We start from the raw sequence: 19694 nt of genomic DNA, 5'->3' as shown, positions 1-19694 counted from the left end.
TTTTTAATGTTGTCTGTTTTACAATTTATTGTTAAGCAGAACAGTTTGTTGTTTGTTTATTTTTTTTAAAGAAAATTTTTAATATTTTAAAATTTGATCTTTGACCTTAAGTTCATGAAATTATTAAATTTGCTAAAAATTTATGACTGAAACAAGGGAATTGAGTTTTCTCATGTTTTCTACTTATGGAATATTTTTTATTTTTCAAAGTTTGTTTTTCTTAAAGAAAATTTTTAATATTTTAAAATTTGACCTTTGACCTTAAGTTCATAAAATGAGTAAATTTGATAAAAAAAATTATGACTGAAATAAGGCAATTGTATTTTCTAACGATTTCTACTTATGGAATATTTAATATTTTTCAAAGTTTGACCTTTGCCCTTAGAAAATTGCTGTTTGTGTTATATTTAACCGTTTTTTGAGATACTTTAATATTTTTGTGAGGAAAATTAAAAAAAGTTTTTTTGTTATTATTTAAAAAGGTACAATTTAATATTAAACGAATGAGATTTCTTAAAGTTTTAATTTAACTCTGAAGTTTATTTAAGTTGTTTTTTAACTTAAGAATAGTTTTTTTTTAATACTAATTTATTGATCCAGTGAAATTTGTTTGTCTGTTATGTGTATTAATGATTATTGAACAAAAAAAAGCTTTTTAATTTTAAACATATATTTTTTATAAAAAATTATATACATACATAATAAAAAATCATATTTACAAGGAAAGAAGTCAGGTTGAAGGTACTAAAACTCCTTTACTTTTACTTCAGGCCAATTTGGATATAAAAATTATTAAAAGCGGGAGGTTTTTTTTAAGAACTAAACTAACCAACAAATTGTTTGGTGTTAGTAAATTTTTTTAAATAACAAATTCAACCAATTATTAAAAAAAAAAAATTTGTTAGTAAAAGTTAATAAAAATTTTGAAACTAAAAATTTTATAAATTTACTAAAAAAAACTGAAAAAAAAAAATTAAAAAAATAATAATAATTGTAAAAAATGGCGTATACTTAGGGGGGCTGAGGGGGCGTGGTTGTAATTTTGCTAAAACTTTAATTTTCAAAGTTTACACTACAGAGCTTTAGACCTTTTTCCAAAAAAAATACTAAGGACAATTGGAAATGGAATACAAGGGTTTTGGTAGTTACTAAACATTATTATAAAAAATTATTAAGAAATGTGTAATAAAGAGAAAATTAAACAAAAAAATAATAATTTATTAAATTTACACTGAAAAATAAAACTGGGACAAATTTTTAGAAAAAAAGTACACTTGGAAAAATTGTACATTTTAAATGATTTTTTTTTATATATAAATAGAAGAAAACGTGGACGGTAAAAAAGGGACACAAAACGTGTAAAATAAAAAAGACACAAAGAGATATATAGACAAAAGAGAGTGAGAGTAAAAGAGACACAGAGAGAAAAAGTCATTTGTGAAGTATTAAGTTTTATATATTTTGATTAAATAAATATATAAACAATTATCAAAAAAAAAAAAAAAAAACATATTAAAACACATATACACATATAAAGGGATACACATTGATTAATTATTATAAATCAGTTTTAAGAAAATGTAAAACAAATCTTAACAATCCAAATTGTATGATACCACAAAGGGTTAAGGATTTGTTAAGATTTGTTAACAAATTGTCTATAGATTGCTACCAGTAATACATACCTTTAAGAGCCTTTTGCATTTCTTCCATATGAGTCACCCATTCCGGTTTGCGGTAATCCTTAGTACCAACAATGCCTAAAGTAGCGTAATATTATCAAGTATAAGAAAAATTATAAAAAGTATTAATAACTTTTTAATAGAAAATATTAGTTAAATAGTTCCTATTAGACAAACAAAAAAAATGTAATTCAAGTATTCCTTAACATGTGAGAATAGTGTAAATACAAAAAGTGTCAATATTTTTAAGGATAAAAGGATTTATATACAAGGATTTAAGGGATAAAAAAAAGGTTTTTTTTCTATAAATTTCCCCACTGAAAAAGGCTGTAAATGAAATATTATTATAAAAAAAATTAAAATAAACTCCATAAGTAACCTGTAAAAATTGAAATAAAGTATCCTCTAGAATACAAACATTTAAACGATAAATACCTTCAACCGAAAACAGAGCTGTTGTCACTGCTACGCCCAATGGATTGTGAGCCTCAAAACTAATTGTACCCACATCATCGGGATAAACGTTATTGATGACCAGCACGGATGTGCCATCTTCGAAATTTTCGATTTGATATTCTTCGGAAGCAAAGATTTCTTCGCCATCGCGTAACCATTTGACTTTTGGTTTCGGTTTGCCGATAACTTTAACTTCCAGTTTCGGTAGTTCACCCTCTTTGGGTTCGATTTTTTCAGGTAGTTTTTTAACTATCTTCGGTGGTTGTTCGTCGATCGAGATCGTCTGAAATTTGATGGATGTGAAAATTGAATTGTGATTAAATTGTAATTTCTGTAAGTTAAAAGCTTTTATACAAAGCTTTCAAAATATATGATTTAAAAAGGTTTTGCTGGATTTTTATAGGGTTTTAGGAAAATTAAAAAAAAAAGCTTTTAGGAAATTTTTAAAGGTATAAATTAAGCTTTAAAGAAAGCTCTTATCGACGTCCTCTTTAAACAAAAAATTTAAATTTTTTTAAAAAATAGGTTTTGTCCAAAAGAGAAAATTATTTTTTGGTAAAAAAGGATTTTTTTTAAAAGGTAATTTTTTTTTGTAAAAGAATAATTTTTACTAAAAGTTAATTTTATTGTGAAAATTTAATTTTTTACTAAAAAATTGATTCTTTAAAGAAAATTTTAATTTTTGCAAAAATAAAAAAATCGATTTTTAAAACATAGATTTTTTCTAAAGAAAGTTATAAAATCAATATTTTGACTGAAAGCTTTCAACATCAATTCTACTTCAGAATTAAATAAGAAGCTTACCATGAAACTTAAAAAAAAACTTAAAAGGAAATTTTTAATAAATTCCTTTTTTAAATTTCATAAACTCTTTAAGCTTTTAGTAAAGTTTTCGATGATTATACAAAAAGCTTTTAAGCTTTCTTTAAAAAATAGATTTTTTCTAAAAATCATATAATAAAATCAATAGATTTTCTTAAAGCTTTCAACAACAATTCTATTTCAGAATTAAATAAAAAGCTTACCATGAAACTTTTATAAAAAAAAAACTTTAAAGAAAACTTTTAATTAACTTTTTTTTAAAACTTCATAAACTTTTTAAGGGAAAAGCTTTTTATAAGCTTTTACGAAAGTATTTGATGATTATACAAAAAAGCTTTTAAGCTTTCTTTTTAAAACTTTTTCAAATTTTTAATTAAATAAAAAGCTTACCATGAAACTATTATAAAAAAAAAACTTTAAAGAAAACATTTAATTAACTTTTTTTTAAAACTTCATAAACTTTTTAAGGGAATAGCTTTTTATAAGCTTTTACGAAAGTTTTTGATGATTATACAAAAAAGCTTTTAAGCTTTCTTTTTAAAACTTTTTAAAATTTTTAAGGAAAAAGCTTTCAATAAGTTTTTAGAAAAGTTTAGAGAAATAGTTTAATTAAGCTTTTACCTAAAGATTTCACAAAACTTTTGAAAAGTTCAAATAAACTTTTGTCAAAAGCTTTGAATAAATCATTAAGGAAAAAAATCAATATTTTTTTATCAAAAATTTAATTCTCACAAAAATTGATTTTTATTTATTATTTATTATTTATATTCCTAAGCTCTCAATAATAAAACTTAAAATTTTATTAAAAGCTTTTCGTACAAAAAATTGTTGATGAATAAATCTCTTATTCAAAATTTTGAGAAAAATATTTAAATAAGTTTTTTATTAATTCTTTTTAAATTCATTGGGGAAAAAGCTTTCAGTAAGCTTTTCATTATAGCTTTCAATAAAGTTTTTAGAAAAGGTTTTGATGAAGATTACAAAAAAAACATTTTAATAAGATTATGAGAAATATTTAAGTTAAGCTTTTACAAAAATTTTGACAAAAATTTCAATTTATGAAAAGCATTCCATTTAAAAAATAAGAAAAAGCTTAAGAAAAATCTTTTAAAAAAGTTGAAATTAAACTTTTTTGAAAGCTGTTAGAGAAAAACTTTTAATAAAGCTTTTAGAAAAGATTTTTATGAAGTCTTAGAAAATGCTTTTTACAAAAAGTTTAAGTAAAATTTAAAAAAGGTTTTAAAATGAGACTAATTATAAAATTTATGTAAAGCTTTTTAGGCTTAAAGCTGTCAAAAAAACGTTTCTAATAAAGCTGATTTCACAAAATATCTTCATATTTACCTTGTCCAGAAGATCTTCTTCCGATGCTGATAGTCCAGTGATTTCAGAATCGGGGATGTATTCAAATGCTGGAAATGTTACATTAAAAAATCAAAATTAGAAATTCAAATAAAACAGAGAACTTAACGAAGTTAAAACATGCTGCAAAACTAACTAACTACTACTACTACAGTAGAAAGAAAAACTACCAGACTAAAAGACATAGACATCCTTAGGCAGACAAGAGACAAGATAGTTGGTTGGGACAAAACATATAGACCGATTAACTATTTAGTTGATAAAAAAATCATGCTTTTTATATCAAGCTAAAAAACTGAAAAGTAAATCGATCTAAAGTTAGTAAGTGAAACAGATTGTTGTTATTTTTATGTTCAGATTAGGGGTATTATTAGAAAAAGGAGTAAATTTTGTTCAGTGTAGTTTTGTTTTATAAATAATATGTTAAGTTTCTCTGGGTGTTTTTTTTAGTGTAGTGGTAGTGTGTTACTTGATAGTAAAGGAGTGCGCTTTGTTTTAAGACATAAAGAGAGCAAGTATTATAGTATTTATTTTTTTGACATATCCTTCCGCCAGATCAGTTATAATGTCTATGTAAGTACCTTGTATATTGACAGTTGTCTTTGTGACAGTTTCACCAACTTTATTGGCGGCCACACATTTGTATTCGCCATCATTTTCGGGGAAAACTTCGGTTATTTTCAGTTGACATTGGCCTTGGGCATCTTGTATAATAAGAGTTTCTTTGTTCTCCACGATCTTTTCATTATTGTGATACCATTCAACCTTGGGTGTGGGTTTACCCACCACCTTACAGTTGAGCTCTAACGCCTCTCCATCCATAACTTCTACAGGTTCAATAAGTTCTTCTACGAAGCGTGGTGATTCAAAGCATTCAGCTTCCTCTTGAGGAGCATCTTCCAATAGGTGCACAGTGGCGGTAGAGGTTACCGAACCACCTACATTTTCGGCACGACAGGTATAGGGACCAGTGTATTTCTTCTCAAAGTTAGCGATCAACAAAGTGGATTTGTTAGCCTGTGTGACTATGCGACATTCGGTGGAACTCTTAATGGGTTCATTGTGCACAAACCATTGGAATGAAGATAATGGTTCAGATTCGACTATAGCCTCGAGTATGGCAACCTCATTTTCACCGAAATATTGAGGTTTAAGGGGTTTAATGAAACGTGGTGGTTTGATTTCCTTGTATTGCTGTTCATCGGTAACCATAACAGAACCAGAGGACTTGACCTCACCTACCTTGTTTTTAGCGCAAACTTCGTATTTACCAGTACGTTTGCGATTCATATTAATAATCTTAATAGTGGTAGTGGTCTCGGTGGTTTCAATGGTAACATCTTCGTTGATTTCAATTTCACGACCATTACGTAACCATTTAATTTCAGGTCTTGGTAGACCATCATATTTGGCCTCGAATAATAAAGTGCCGCCATGGGGTATAACTAAAGCATTCAGGGGAGTAACGGTAGGGGCCTTTAACAATTCCTTGGGTTGTTCATCAACACGGCTCAAGATATTGGCATTGCCAATGGCACGACCAAATTGATTTTGAGCTTGTACTGAATAGGTGATAGCCTCATTGGGAGTGGGGTTAATGACTTCCAAGGCAATATCACCGGTCTCTTCATTGTATAACATTTGTACGGTTTCACTGGGTATGACCTCTTCGACACCGCGATACCATTTAACTTGGGGCATGGGTTTGCCAGTTACTTGGCAAGTAACATGAACCTTAAGGCGTTCGGGTTGTTTTTCCTCAATGAATTCGATTTTCAAGGGTTTGGTGAATTGTGGCGCAATACCCTGTTCTTTTTCTAAATGTACATAATAATAGTGTGTGAAGAGTAAATTAGATCAAAGAAATAATATGGACTATACAAGTAGTTTATAACAAAAAAACAACCTACAGGATTTAGAAACTCTAGTTTTAAAAGGGGTAAGAGGAATATTTACAAGGTATGATTTCAAAACAGATACAATGAGTGAAAATTCAAATTATAACTTTCATATTCATAGCTCAACTTCCACTCACCGATCTGCTCAGATTCCCTTTCTAAACTTACCTAAAACAATATTAGTGCGTGTGGTCGCAATGCCGCCGACATTCTTAGCTTCGCAAGTATAAATTCCAACATCACTTGGTGTAACTTTGGCAATTTTCAATTGAGCCACATCTTCCACCACATTAAGTTCGTATTTCTCTGATGCAAACAGTAAGATATCATTGAAATACCAATTGATTTCAGGGAAAGGTATACCTTCAACCTTACACTCCAGCACAGTGGGTTCTTCGGGTACACACATGCGTGGTCGTAATTTTTCGGTAATACGTGGAGGTTTGATTTCCTTCTTTTTCTTCTTTACAACCTTGCGTGTTTGTTCGACCACTTCGGCGGTGGTGGTTTCCTCGTTTTGTCTGATAGGTTCCTCTTCAATAACTTCCTCATCGGCCACCTTATCCAAACCTTCTTGTACACGTTTTTGTGTTATCAATTCAAGTTCGGGTAAAGGTTGGCTATCGTCCATGATAATGCGACGTCTGTCTTTCTTGACAATATTAGAGGTAACCTTCATTTCGACATTACGTTTGACCTCATCCACATCAACTTCGATTAGTTGTTCGGTGGTGATGAATTGTGGTCTAGTGTCTTCGGGTTTCTTGTTAAGTAGTATAGTCTTTTGTGATACTTCTTGGGATATTTCCTCCTCTTGTACAATTTCCTCCGTATCAATGACAGTGGCTTCTAGCAGTTGTGGTTGTTCTTCAAATGAAACTGCCTTGAGACGTTTGGTACGTTTCTTGTGAGCCTTTTGTTTGGATGTTGGTAACTCTTCAGTGGGCACCAATTCTTCCTCGGGTAGTACCTGTTCTGAAACAGCTACTTCCTTAATATCTTCAATGGGTATTTCCTCAACTTGGTCTTCTTCGGCAATGGGTTCAGCAAATGGTTCGGCAATTTCCTCGGAAACTTCATCGACAGAAGGAGTACCCTTTTGCAACTTGGGCTTCTTTTTCTTTTTGGGTTTCTCCTTAGTGGGTTTCTCTTCCTCCTGTACAGGAACAGGCTCAATTTCCAATTCCTTTTCTTCTGAAGGTTGTTTTTCTTCAGGTTTGAATTCGGGTGCCGGCACAGCCTTTTGTGGTTTCTGTGGTTCTTCTTTAGGTTTGGCGGGTATTGGTTTCAATGTTACTTCTTCCGGTTGTTCCTCAGCCAAAGGACGACGTTTGCCGGTAGGCCATTGCTTTTCTTCCATAGGTTCCTCCACAGGCTTCTTCTTTTCGCCACGTTTCCATGGTACTTGTGGTTGAGGCTCTTCCACTTTAGGTTCTTTTTCTAGCTCAATATGTTCAGCTGTTTCCAATTCCACCGGTTCAGCATCAGGAATTTCGGGTAGATCTTTGTGTTTGGGCTTCTTAATCTTTTTAACTTTCTTTTGTTCTTCAACCACAACTTCATCTTCAAGTTTTTCTACATGCTGCAAAACAACTTCTTCCAGCTGCTGCTCCTCAGGCTTGGGAGTACCACGTTTAACCGGCTTGAGACGTACTTCCTCAATTGTTTCCTCTTGAGGCAATTGCTTGATAGGCTTCCTAGTAGGCTTAAGTTTAACTTCTTCCAACTTTTCTTCAACTGGTTGAGGCTTTGGTTTAGGTTTGGCCACAACTTCTGGTTGTTTGGGTGTTTCTTCCTCTCTAACAATGTCTTCCGGTACAGGTTCTTCGGGAATAACTTCTTCGATTTCTTCAACTTCTTCCTCTTCTGGTTCCTGTACAGTTTCTTCGTCTTCTTGTTCTACCGGCTTCTTCTTGGGTTTCTTCTTCTTGATACGTTTCTTGGTAACTTCTTCCTCGACCTCTTCAACAAGTTCTTCTTGTGGTTGTTCAAATTCTTCAATTTCAGCTTCTTCAGGTTGAGCTGTCTCTTCTTGTACCATGGGTTTCTTCCTAGGTTTAAGTGTAACCTGTTCAATCTTTTCTTCTTGTGGTTTGGGAAGTTGTTTTCTTGGTACTGGTTTAAGTTGAACCTGTTCGGGCTTTTCGGGTTCTTGAGGTAGTATTTTCTTAACACGTTTGGGTTCTTCAGGTTTCTCAGGTTGAACTTCTTCCATTTCTTCCTGTGGAATGTCTTCTACAATCTCAGTCTCATCTTCAACGATTTCTTCTTCCTCAGTTGTTGGCTTTGTCTTAGGTTTCTTAACCTTCTTCTTTTTAATAACTTTAGTGGTTTCCTTAATTTCTTCTTCCTCTTCTTCTACGGGAATAGCTTCTTCTTCGACAACAACTTCTTCTGGTTGAGGTTCTTCTTCGACTGGTTTCTTTGGTTTCTTCTTGCCGCGCTGCCACATAACTGGTTGAGGTTCCTCAACTTGTACTTCCTTGGGTTCTTCAGGCAAAACATCAACAGTTTCTTCGTAAGCTTGAACGGGCTCTTCTACCTCTTGTGGTGCAGGTTTTTGTGGTTTCTTCTTTTTGCCCCTTTCCCAGGCAACAGGTTGGGGTTGTTCTGGTTTCTGTTCTTCTGGCTGTTCTGGCAAAGTATCAACAGCTTCTTCATAGACCTTTTCGGGTTGTTCTTGTGTCACTTCTTCAACTTGTTGTGGCACAGGCTTCTTCTTTTTACCTCTTTCCCAGGCAACTGGTTGTGGTTGTTCAGGTTGTTGTACTTCAGGTTCTTCTGTTAAAGTATCTACCGCCTCTTCGTAAGCCTTTTCTGGTTGTTCTTCAACTTCCTGAGTCTTGATTGGTTGGGTACGTTTAACTGGTTTCAATTGTATTTCTTCTGCCTTAGGTTTTTCCTTTGGCTTGGGACGTGGTGTCGGTTTCAACTGTACTTGCTCTACCTTTTCTTCCTTTTGTTGTGGAATTACTTTAGGAATGACCTTCTTTTTGACTTCTTCGATTCTTTGTTCTTCTGCGACTTGGGTAACTTCGGAAGTTTGCACAACTTGTGTTATTTGCTCTTGCACTTGTTGTGTCTTCTTTTTACCACGTTCCCACATAACGGGTTGTTGTTCGGGTTGCTGTGGTTTGGGTTCTTCAGTTAGTTCATCAACAGCTTCTTCGTAGGATTTTGATGGCTGTTCCTCAAGTGGTGTTTCTTGTACTTTAGAGGGTTTCTTCTTTCCACGTTCCCACAGCACGGGTTGAGGTGCTTCAACAAGTTTCTGTTGTGGTTCTTCTGGCAGCTCATCTACCGCTTCTTCATAAGCCTTTTGAGGCTGTTGTGGTTCTTGTGTAGTGGTTGGTTTCTTCTTACCTCTTTCCCACATTACCGGTTGTAATTCTTCTTGTGGTTGAGGTTTAATTTCCTCCTCCTCCAAAGTATCAACAGCCTCTTCGTAAGCTTTAGTAGGTTGTTCTTCAACCGATTTCACTTCTTGGGTACGTTTAAGTGGTTGAAGCTGTAATTCTTCTTTTTGTACTTGTTTTGGTCTTTGACGAGGTGTGGGTTTCAAAACTACCTGTTCCATCTTCTCCTGCTGTTGGGGAGCTTGTATTACACGTTTCTGTGTAATCTTCTTAGTTTCCTCAACAATCTTTGTTTCTTCAGAGATTTGTTGAGTTTGTTGGATGTCAAAGACTTGTTGTTGTTGAATGACGGTCTGTTTCTTACCTCGTTCCCACATGACGGGCACGAGGTCTTCAGGCTTTTGAACAGGAGTGGGTTCCACTAGTTCATCATGCACTTCCTCGTAGGTTTTGGGTTGAACTTGTTCAGTTGGTTGCGGTTGTTGGGGTTGTGGAACGTAATCTTGTGGTTGTTGAGGCTTCTTCCTGCCACGATCCCACATTACGGGCTCAGGTTGGGTCAAAGAGTGTTCCTCGGTATCTTGGCGTTCCTGTATGTACATCATTTGAGTATCCTCTATTTGCACATATTGTTGTGGTTCTCTAGAATGACGCCAGTTTAGAGCTTGTTGTTCTTTCATTAGTCTTTGTGCCTGCAATCTCTCACGTTCTTGTATGCTTAACATACTAATATCTTCGGTGGTCATATACTGTTGCTTGTGAATATCGTCTACTTCAATATATTTCTGCAAATCTTGCTTTTGAATAACCTTTTGTATCGAACCCTTAGAGCTTTCGTCAACCATCATGACTACTGTCTCTTCGGTGGCGGTTTGTGTTTCCTGTGTTATTATCTCTTGAGCCTCGAGATGACGAAGTTCTACCTCTTCGATTTGGAACTTTTCAATTTCCTTGTGTACACGCTGTACCTTCTTCAAATGTTGACGCATTTCCTTCCATGGTATAGTGTCTTCTTTACGTTGACTCATCAACTTTTCAATTTGTTCTGTCATTTCCATAATCTCTACACTTTCCATACTCTTCAAACGTTGAATTTCACGATCACGTTGTATTTGTTCGGATGTGGCCTGTTGAGGTTCTGGTTGATCTGTATTTATGGGCATTTCCAAAGGTCTTAGATAGACTTCATCGAGGTCGTATTTATTCAATTGTTGTTGTACTTTTTCGACTTGTTTCAATTTCTCACGCATGTTTATCCAAGGAATAGCCTCCTTTTCGGTTTTACCTTGTATAATCTTTTCGAGTGTAGCACCAATACTTTCCAAACCTTGATCACGTTGACTCTTAATGGATTTGAGTACAACCTTGGCGGCTTCCAATTTGGGTATAACCTTCTTTTCTATGGGTGCCGGTTTGAGACTTATAGTTTCTTCGGTCCAAGATTTAACAGGTTCCGGTTTGAAACCTGGCAAGAAGGGTGATTTATCTAAAGAACGACCACGTCTGGGACGTGTAGACTTGCGCCATGGTACTATATTGGATTGTGGTTGTAGGGATTTACTGCGTGGTTTTGTTTTCTTGGTGCGTGAACGTCCCTCGTGTGGCACTTGACCGTTTGCATTCAAATACTGACCATATTGTGGTGCTTGTGGCTGTAGATGATAAGGCGATTCGGGTGAACTATCCTCCTTGCCAGAGGAGGATGATTCATCTTCGACGGAATCAATTGTATGCAACTGATAGGCCGAGATGCGACGTTCTATGGAAATGAACATAAGTTAGAGATAATTTTTGTTTTTGAATTAGTTTGAGAATAGTTTCAAATGGTCCAGATATTAAGTCTTTGTCCGGTATTTGATGTGATTATGAGCTTCAAATGATTTGTGTAGTTAAAAATTAAGAATTTCTGCTTCATATCTTAGGCGTTAATTGCACTTACCTTGACAAACCATTATTGTTTATATAATCTTTGTTTCTTTAGTTGTTTCTATGGTGATGTAGTTATGTCCACCGGTCTGTCTCTCTGTTCGTTAATCTGTATGTTGGATGTAGCGATAGATTTCTGACAGAAGATCTATCAGGGCTGAAATTTCCTATAGATTAAGTTTGAAATTGGAAAGGTACAAAATCTGAAGATTCCCATTATTTCAATTATTAAATCCTACATCACTTTAATGGGGAGGGTAAATTGGGTTTGTGCTAATGTTTGTAACATACAAAAATATTCGTCCTATACCCACGTATACCAATCGGCTTAGTATCGTTTTCTGAATCAATTGAGCTATGTCCGTCCATCCCTCTGTCTGGCTTTTCATGTAAACCTTGTAAGCAAGATACAAGCCGCAATTTTCAAGATAATTGGTTGAAATTTGACACGCACGCACACACGGACTAAGCCTGTTGAAAGTGGTTAAAATCGGTTCATTATTTCGACTAGCCCCCATACAACGTACTCCCCTTTGCCTTTGGCCTTATAATTAATTTAAATCATCTATTATGTCAACAAAAGTCGACAAAACTTAGTTTTATAGAACTTTAAATTAGGGTTCTATAAATCGACTTTCGAATAATCGAACAATCGACATTTTGTCGAAAAAAGTCGAAAAGTTGAAATCGACTATTTTGTTTCAAAAAAGTCGATAACTCGACTATCGTCTGTGAAAAAAGTCAAAAAGCCGACTTTGTTAATAAAGGTCGAAAAAAGTCGTAAAAAGTCGAAAACTCGAAAATTGTAGAAACAAGTCAAAAATAGTCAAAAATTTAAAAAAAAGTGGAAATAACAGTCAAAAACTCTAAAAAAAATCTAAAAAAAGTCAAAAAGTAGTAAAAAATATTCGAAAAAAGTCGAAAATAGTCAAAAAATCGAAAAGTCGAAAAAAGTCAAAAAGTGAGAAAAAGTCGACTATTTATAAAATACTTATAGTCGAAAAGACGACTTTTAATTAAATGAAAAAAGTCAAATAATCGACTTTTCATAAAACTTAAAAAGTCGAAAAGTCGACTTTTTACTAAATGAAAAAAGTCGAAATGTCGACTTTTCGTTTCAACTATAGAACCCTACTTTAAATGAATCTACCGATTTTTGTAATTATTGGGCCTCTTTCGACCCTAGCCCCCATACAAACTCCTCTTCAGAAAATTACTTGAAGGTCAAAATGTACTAATAACACTTTAAAAATCTATATAAATAACTTTGGAGTAGACGTAACTTTTTCTACCAACACTTATAAGAATAGGCCCTTATTTACCCCTTCCCCCCTGTGAGCACTCTTGAAAAAAATCTCTTTTTTGTTAAAAATTATTAAAAATATTCTGGAGAAAAGTTAAAAAACTAACATATTGACTGGTGTAGGGTATCATATGGTTGGCTATGACCGTCTATACTTTCATACTTGTTTTATATAGAATTTGTCCTTGGGCCAAAAGAAGCGTATGTGTAAAATTTCCTCAAATTATCTGGGGAATTACAAACTTCAGTTTAATTACAAACTGATGGAGGCAAATACGATAGACGGACAGACCGAGAGAAAAAAAGAGAAGGACTGACGCTTGTCTTTAAAACGATTCAGTTGATATATATAAGATTTAAAATATTTTGGTTTCAAATTACTAAAAATTGTTTTAATAAAAATAACAATATTTTTTTAACGATTTAATCCCATTGTGCATTTTTTTATTTATCTATAAATTATACTATAATCCAATGGCAACAAAATGTCTAAAGTTGAACATTTTTTATGTCAAATAAAAATATTTTCTATCACATAAACTTTTCTTTCTACAAAAACAAAATTAATGAAAAAAAATTCTTTAAAAATATTATTTATAAACAATATAAATAGGATTTTTTTTATAAAAAAAACAAAACAATTTATTTGCCATAATTTACACTGAACAAAAAACTAGCAAGAAAAAATGTAAAATTTTTTTTTGGCAAAAGCTAATCAACTTAAAACATTGTATAATTAATGAATATACACTGTGACAAAAATAGAATGGAAATATGTTTAAAAACACAAAAGTACATCTTGTTATGAGAAAGCTAAATAATTATATAATTTTAAAATAACAAAAATATATAGAAAAAATTCAAAATTTGTATAGAATTTATACATATTTTCAATGTATATTTATGTACCCTAATTTTGTCAAAAAGGTGTCTAATATGTGTATAATAAGATATTTAAAAAAATGTTATAGTGGAGGACTATATAAAACATATGTAGGTATGTATATATAATATACATTTGAGATCTTTTAAATGATCTGTTTTATTAGTTTTTTCTGTTTTTTCTTTTTTTTTGCACAAAAACCGAACAAATATCAAAATTAATTTTGTCTGACAAGTTGTTATGTTTATGAATGTTTTCAGTCAATTATAGAATTATAAATATTGAAATATATATTCATGTTAGATATATGTTTATGTATAAAAGATATATATCTAAATATTATTTTATATCATATATTTATAGTTTATATTGTTTATTAGTTGAATATTAAAAAAAACATATTTTTATAATTATTCATAATTTTGCTTTTAGATGATAAACATGTTTGAGGGCTTTTACCTTGTAAACAAAAAAATATGAAATTTTCTTTTAATTTAAAAGAAAAAAATATTTCTCTCCCCTCCTCCACACACATAAATATATATTTGATCATTTACAAGGCTTTTAAAAATTCATAAAAAATTTTATACATATTTTTATTTTGATTTCATATAAATCTTGTCCCAGATCTTTGTAATGATTTTAAATCATTTTGTTTTTTGAAAACTGAAAAAAATACAATTTTATTACGTTTATTGACCTTGTTCAGCATTATAAGCAACTTGAATTGTATTTAAGATCAGTTGGTCAAAGATTTGTATATATTTAAAATTTTTTTTAATGATCAATGTCATTTAATTTTTTCCAACAGAATTTCGCATTTAATTAATTTTCTTTTGCATTTTTTTTTAGCTCAAAAATTTTTTTTAAATAAAATTATTTTTTTTTCACTTTAGAATCATAAATTTTAAATATTAAACTAAAAATTTTTGTTTTAAAAATTTTCGAAAATTTTCGAACTTAATTTCGAATTTTCGAAATTTTTGCAATTATACTTAAAAAGTAATGTAATGATTTCTTTTACATAATTAAGAGTTTTAGGTAAATTCGAAAAGTTTGAACTTCATTTCGAATTTTAGAAAATATTCTATTCTATTATTATTTTTGGAAATTTTAAAGAATTTTTACCAAATTAGCAATTTTAAACATTTTCGAAAAAATTCAAACTTAATAAAGAATTTTGGAAAATGCCAAATATAACTTGGAAAGTCTTTTATTTAATTTTCCATTAAATCATTAATATAAAGCATATTCGAAAAAATTCGAACTTAATATCGAATTTTCAAAAATTGTCTTTTCAGTTTTACTTTAGCAAATTTTAAGCAAATTTTGCAAAATTTGCAAAATAGATAAATTCTTATTTAAAATAAAAATGTTTTTATTCATTAGATTTTGTTTTGAAAACTTTGAACTTTATTTTAAATTTTTGAAAAATATTCAAAAAATGCAATATAAGGAAAATACTTAAATTGTCTTTTATTTGATTTTCCTTTAATTCATTACTTTAATGCATGTTCGAAAAATTCGAACTTAATATTGAATTTTCAAAAATAGTAATTTCTGTTTTACTTTTTTTTTTAAATATTAAGCATGTTTGAAAATATTTGAAATCGATAAATTTTTATTTAAAATAAAAAAAATATTTATTAGATTTAAAATTAAAAAAAAAAAAATAAATTGAAAATTTTGAAATATTTAAAAATTTTGTGATAAATATTAAAAAAAAATTCGAAAAGTTTTATTTAAAAATTCGAAATAGATAAATTTTGATTTAAAATAAAAAATTATTATTTATTATATCTAAAATTTTAAAAAAAGTTTTAAAAATTTTGAAATATTTAAAAAAATTTGAAAAATTTAAAAATATGTTTCTTTAAAATTTTCTTTTAAAATTATTTTCTAAATGAAATGATTTTGAGTTTAGATCATCAATTACTAGGGTTAAGTTGAGAAGTCTTACTCTAATGGCAGACGGCCTTACTCTAATGTCTTTCAATATTAAGATAGAGAGAAAAAATACAGAGAGAAGTAAAAGAGAGATAGAGAGGAAGAGAGTTATGGAATATAGTCCGGTTTTTCTGAGTTTCAGATTTCGAAATTGTGGAAAATATGACAGATGATTTAAGGGACCTCGTCCTAGTTCCTTAGTTGATAAGATTCAGTTATAGAAATATTGAGAAACATGAGAGCTGATCAAAATCTATGGCATAGTCCACAATAGGAACAGCTTATTCCCCTAATAAAACCTAGCAGATTGCATAGATTGTACTCAGCAATACTATCGAGTCCATCGTAAAATCTGTTCCTAAGGGGACTTTTCTTGACTCTCTATTCTAGAACGTCTAGCTCTTCAACATATTCGCATAAACTGCAGAATTCTGGTGAGACATTATCCCATTTTATAAGTTCTAATCGAACAATGGCCCTATCAGTATCCCTGGACTACATGCGTTTTGTTTTATAAGAAACTTGATTGTATTTATAGCAAATAACCATTTTAATGGGTCCATTTTTAGGTACACGTTTGTACCTTGTCTATCAAGTGCAGATTAACTGTCTAGATAAAATATTATAACAGATCTCAAAACGTTATGATATCGGTTCTGCCGCCATTTTAAAACGGTCGCTAAAAACTGCACTCCCCTACAAAAATTACTGAAGTACTGATCCATTAAAGTATTTCAAACACTACTCCTCTGTAAACATTATTGGCGTACTTAATCTGTTTAATAGTCCTATATATATTTTTTTGAAAACAAATTGGTTTATAGCATGTATTATATGAGACCATGTTGGGGGTAATGTAATTCCATAACTTAAAGTAGGGAGAAGTTTTAGGATTACCCCGTTGTAATGCATGGATGGATTACAAGGCTCTCATCTTGTACAATATTGTGTTTTTTATCTATTTGGAATAGTTTTTAGGAGTACTCTTTACACGCTTGTGCGGACTAGTCTCAATATCTGCAGGGTTTTTTATGGAATTCAAGACAAACGCCTTTATAAGAAAAACTTGTCGTTGGTATAACGTTCAAGTTTATAGACATAATCATATAATCTGAAAGAAGTGCTATTCTGATCGTACAAAATGATTGTGCGATTATCGCGTAAATGTTTAACTAATGAAAACTCATTGAATCTTAATAGGTTCCCAGCAGATCCAAGCAGGAGCTACAAGGTATACAAATGTTGAAGCCGCTTGTGTTGCACTTCTTAATACATAATTTTTGATTTAAATCTTAAACGTTTGATCTTTAATTTTGATTTTTTTTATGAGTTTATATTAATTCCTGAAAGGTCTTTCAAATATCTTTCATTTGATATACATACTGATACATATCGGTATTAGGGTTTTATAAATCGAGTTTCGAATAATCGACTTTTTGTCGAAGAAAGTCGAAAAGTCGACTTTGTAAATAAAAGTCGAAAAAAGTCTAAAATGGTCGAGAATTTTAAAAAAGTAGAAAAGAAGTCAAAAACTCTGAAATAGTCGGAAAAAGTCGAAAACTCGAAAATAGTAGAAAAATGTAAAAAATGTTAAAAAAGTGGAAAAAACTCAAAAACTCGAAAAAAGTAAAAAAAATAGTCGAAAAAAATCGGAAAAAGTAGAATATTTAAAAAAAGTCGACTATTTATAAAATACTAAAAGTCGAAAAGTCGACTTTTAACTAAATGAAAAAAGACGAAAAGTCGAAAAATCGACATTGCATAAAATGCAAAAAGTCGACTTTTCGTTTTAACTATAGAACCCTAATCGGTGTAAGATCCAAAAAGTATTTAAAATTCTTTGAAAGTTCAAGTTTTTTTATATCTGTTATTTTTATAAATCGGTTTTGCTGATTTTTAATTGGTAACTTCTCGAAAGCATGTCTGAATAAGTTAAAGAAGATTCGGATGGTAAAGATATTTGGAGTCTTTAGAAAGTAATTTTCTGTAAATATACGGATTGACAGACAGGAATGCGGATGGACGGACGTAGTTTCGAAAATTTTGAATTTAATTTTGATATCAAATTTTGTTTATTTATACCTCTTGAAGCTACTTAAAAAGTTTTTGTAAATTTATGATCCATCATTAAAACATAAACATTTCCAAACTTGAAGCTGTTTTATTAATTTTTTTTTGGAAAAATTTCTATTTCAAGAAAAAAATCAATTTGTTTACTTTATCTTTAACAATTTGATCCAAATATTTTCTTTTTTTTTTTGATGATTTATCAAAAAAACACAATTCAATTTCCTGGATGCATTCAATATGTATTTGAAAGTGTGTTTATATTATAACAATTTCTATTTGATTGTCTTACGCTCTATATCTGCTCTGACCATAAACAATTTAAAATTAAACATAAACATTTAATTAAAACAAGACGAGAAGAAGAAAAAAAAACATTATTTTGTTAAAAGAAACAAATTAAATTTATAGCCAACAATTGTTATGGCTTTCAGAGATACGCTTATTCAAATATTAATGGCAACAATTTGTTGGTTCAATACAAATCGTTTTTTGGTTGTCTTCATTTGTACCATATTGTTAATGGCATGCATGTGCATGTTTTTTTGTTATTTATTTATTTTTTTTTTTTGATTTCTTGTTGAAGACCCCCTCCCGTTTGGCAACCAGATGTTGCAGTGCAAGTCTGGTGCTGAGCATTTTATGAGTGTTTTAGGTGCCAGTAAAATGGGTTGTATTTTTGTTGTTGTTGGCAGAAAATTCCTAGTTTACACACATGCATGCAACAGGCAGCAGAGGCAGATAGTTGTAGAAAGTAATGAATTCTTTTAAAAATTCCAAGAATTTGTTTGGATTTCTATAAATAGAAAGTTCAATTAGAACAGACAACGAGAAAGAGAGAGAAAAAATAAACTTTCAAAAAGAGAACCCTTTGCCTACCACTGTTTAAAACTTAAATTTAAGAGATTTTTAAAATTGTTCCTTTAAATCGCAATATAAAGGAAACTTTTGTCAGAAATTTAAAAAAAAAATATTTGAAATCTTATAAACAATTGTTTCTTTAGAAAGCTTTAAAATATTTACTTTAACATTTAAAGAAGCTGTCAAAAAAGTAATTTCACTTAAACCATTTCGAAAGAAAAGTTCAAAGTTTTTAAACAACAATCTATAAGTATTTAAAATTTTAATACTTTTACTTAGAATAAACAAAACTGTTTTTATATAAACATGTTTAAATGAAATGTTAGTAGAATAAATTCCATTTAAATGAAATTTTTTTTTAAATTCGAAATTTTAATTTAAACAAAAAATTTAAAAGTGAAAAATTATTAAATGATTCATTTGATTAATAGTTTTATTTTTATCACACATGATTTGAGCTAATAAATCATATGAATAAGTGAGATTAAATATTTTATGATAAACATAATAAAGATATATTTTATTATAATTTGAATTTCATATGGATCGTTAATCATATTCATGTCATATTGCTAAACATCTGTCAAAGACCAGAAGTGTTTTTTTTGAAAATTTTAAATAAAATAAACATTTCCTACAAATGGTCAACGAATTTCTTTAAACTTATTAATAATTTAAATAACTAAATTGGAAAAGTAAAAAAAAAAATTCTTATATCAAATTAGGACCCTTGGAGTTTTAATTCAGACATAGTTCTGTTCTAGTCGAATTTTACTTCAGTTCTAGCTCAGTTCTAGTTCAGTTCTAGTTCAGTTCTAGTTCAGATCTAGTTCAGTTCTAGTTCAGTTCTAGTTCAGCTCTAGTTCAGTTCTAGTTCAGTTCTAGTTCAGTTCTAGTTCAGCTCTAGTTCAGTTCTAGTTCAGTAATAGTTCAGTTCTAGTTCAGTTCTAGTTCAGTTCAGTTCTAGTTCAGTTCTAGTTCAGTTCTAGTTCAGTTCTAGTTCAGTTCTAGTTCAATTATAGTTCAGTTCTAGTTCAGTTCTAGTTCAGTTCTACTTCAGTTCTAGTTCAGTTCTAGTTCTAGTTCAGTTCTAGTTCTAGTTCAGTTCTAGTTCAGTTCTAGTTCAGTTCT

General features: G+C 30.5%; 1 protein-coding gene across 5 annotated transcripts in view; it reads right to left on the bottom strand.

The window, feature by feature from the left end:
* Positions 1 to 19694, bottom strand: part of LOC111679299 (titin) — a 258306-nt gene that overhangs the window by 58280 nt on the left and 180332 nt on the right. For 4 of the 5 annotated variants that reach the window (XM_046951796.1, XM_046951797.1, XM_046951798.1 and 1 more), the window contains exon 11: positions 1686 to 1760. In XM_046951796.1, coding sequence (XP_046807752.1) covers positions 1686 to 1760 — 75 coding nt within the window. Of the gene's footprint in view, positions 1 to 1685; positions 1761 to 2117; positions 2422 to 4304; positions 4373 to 4903; positions 6140 to 6388; positions 11336 to 19694 lie in introns of all 5 variants that reach the window. The other variant, XM_046951808.1, reaches the window with a different exon arrangement.

This window comes from Lucilia cuprina, chromosome 5 (assembly GCF_022045245.1).
Source record: "Lucilia cuprina isolate Lc7/37 chromosome 5, ASM2204524v1, whole genome shotgun sequence".
Lineage (NCBI taxonomy): Eukaryota > Metazoa > Arthropoda > Insecta > Diptera > Calliphoridae > Lucilia > Lucilia cuprina.
Note: the sequence above shows the minus strand (reverse complement) of the source record. Positions and strands in the feature narration are given on the sequence as shown.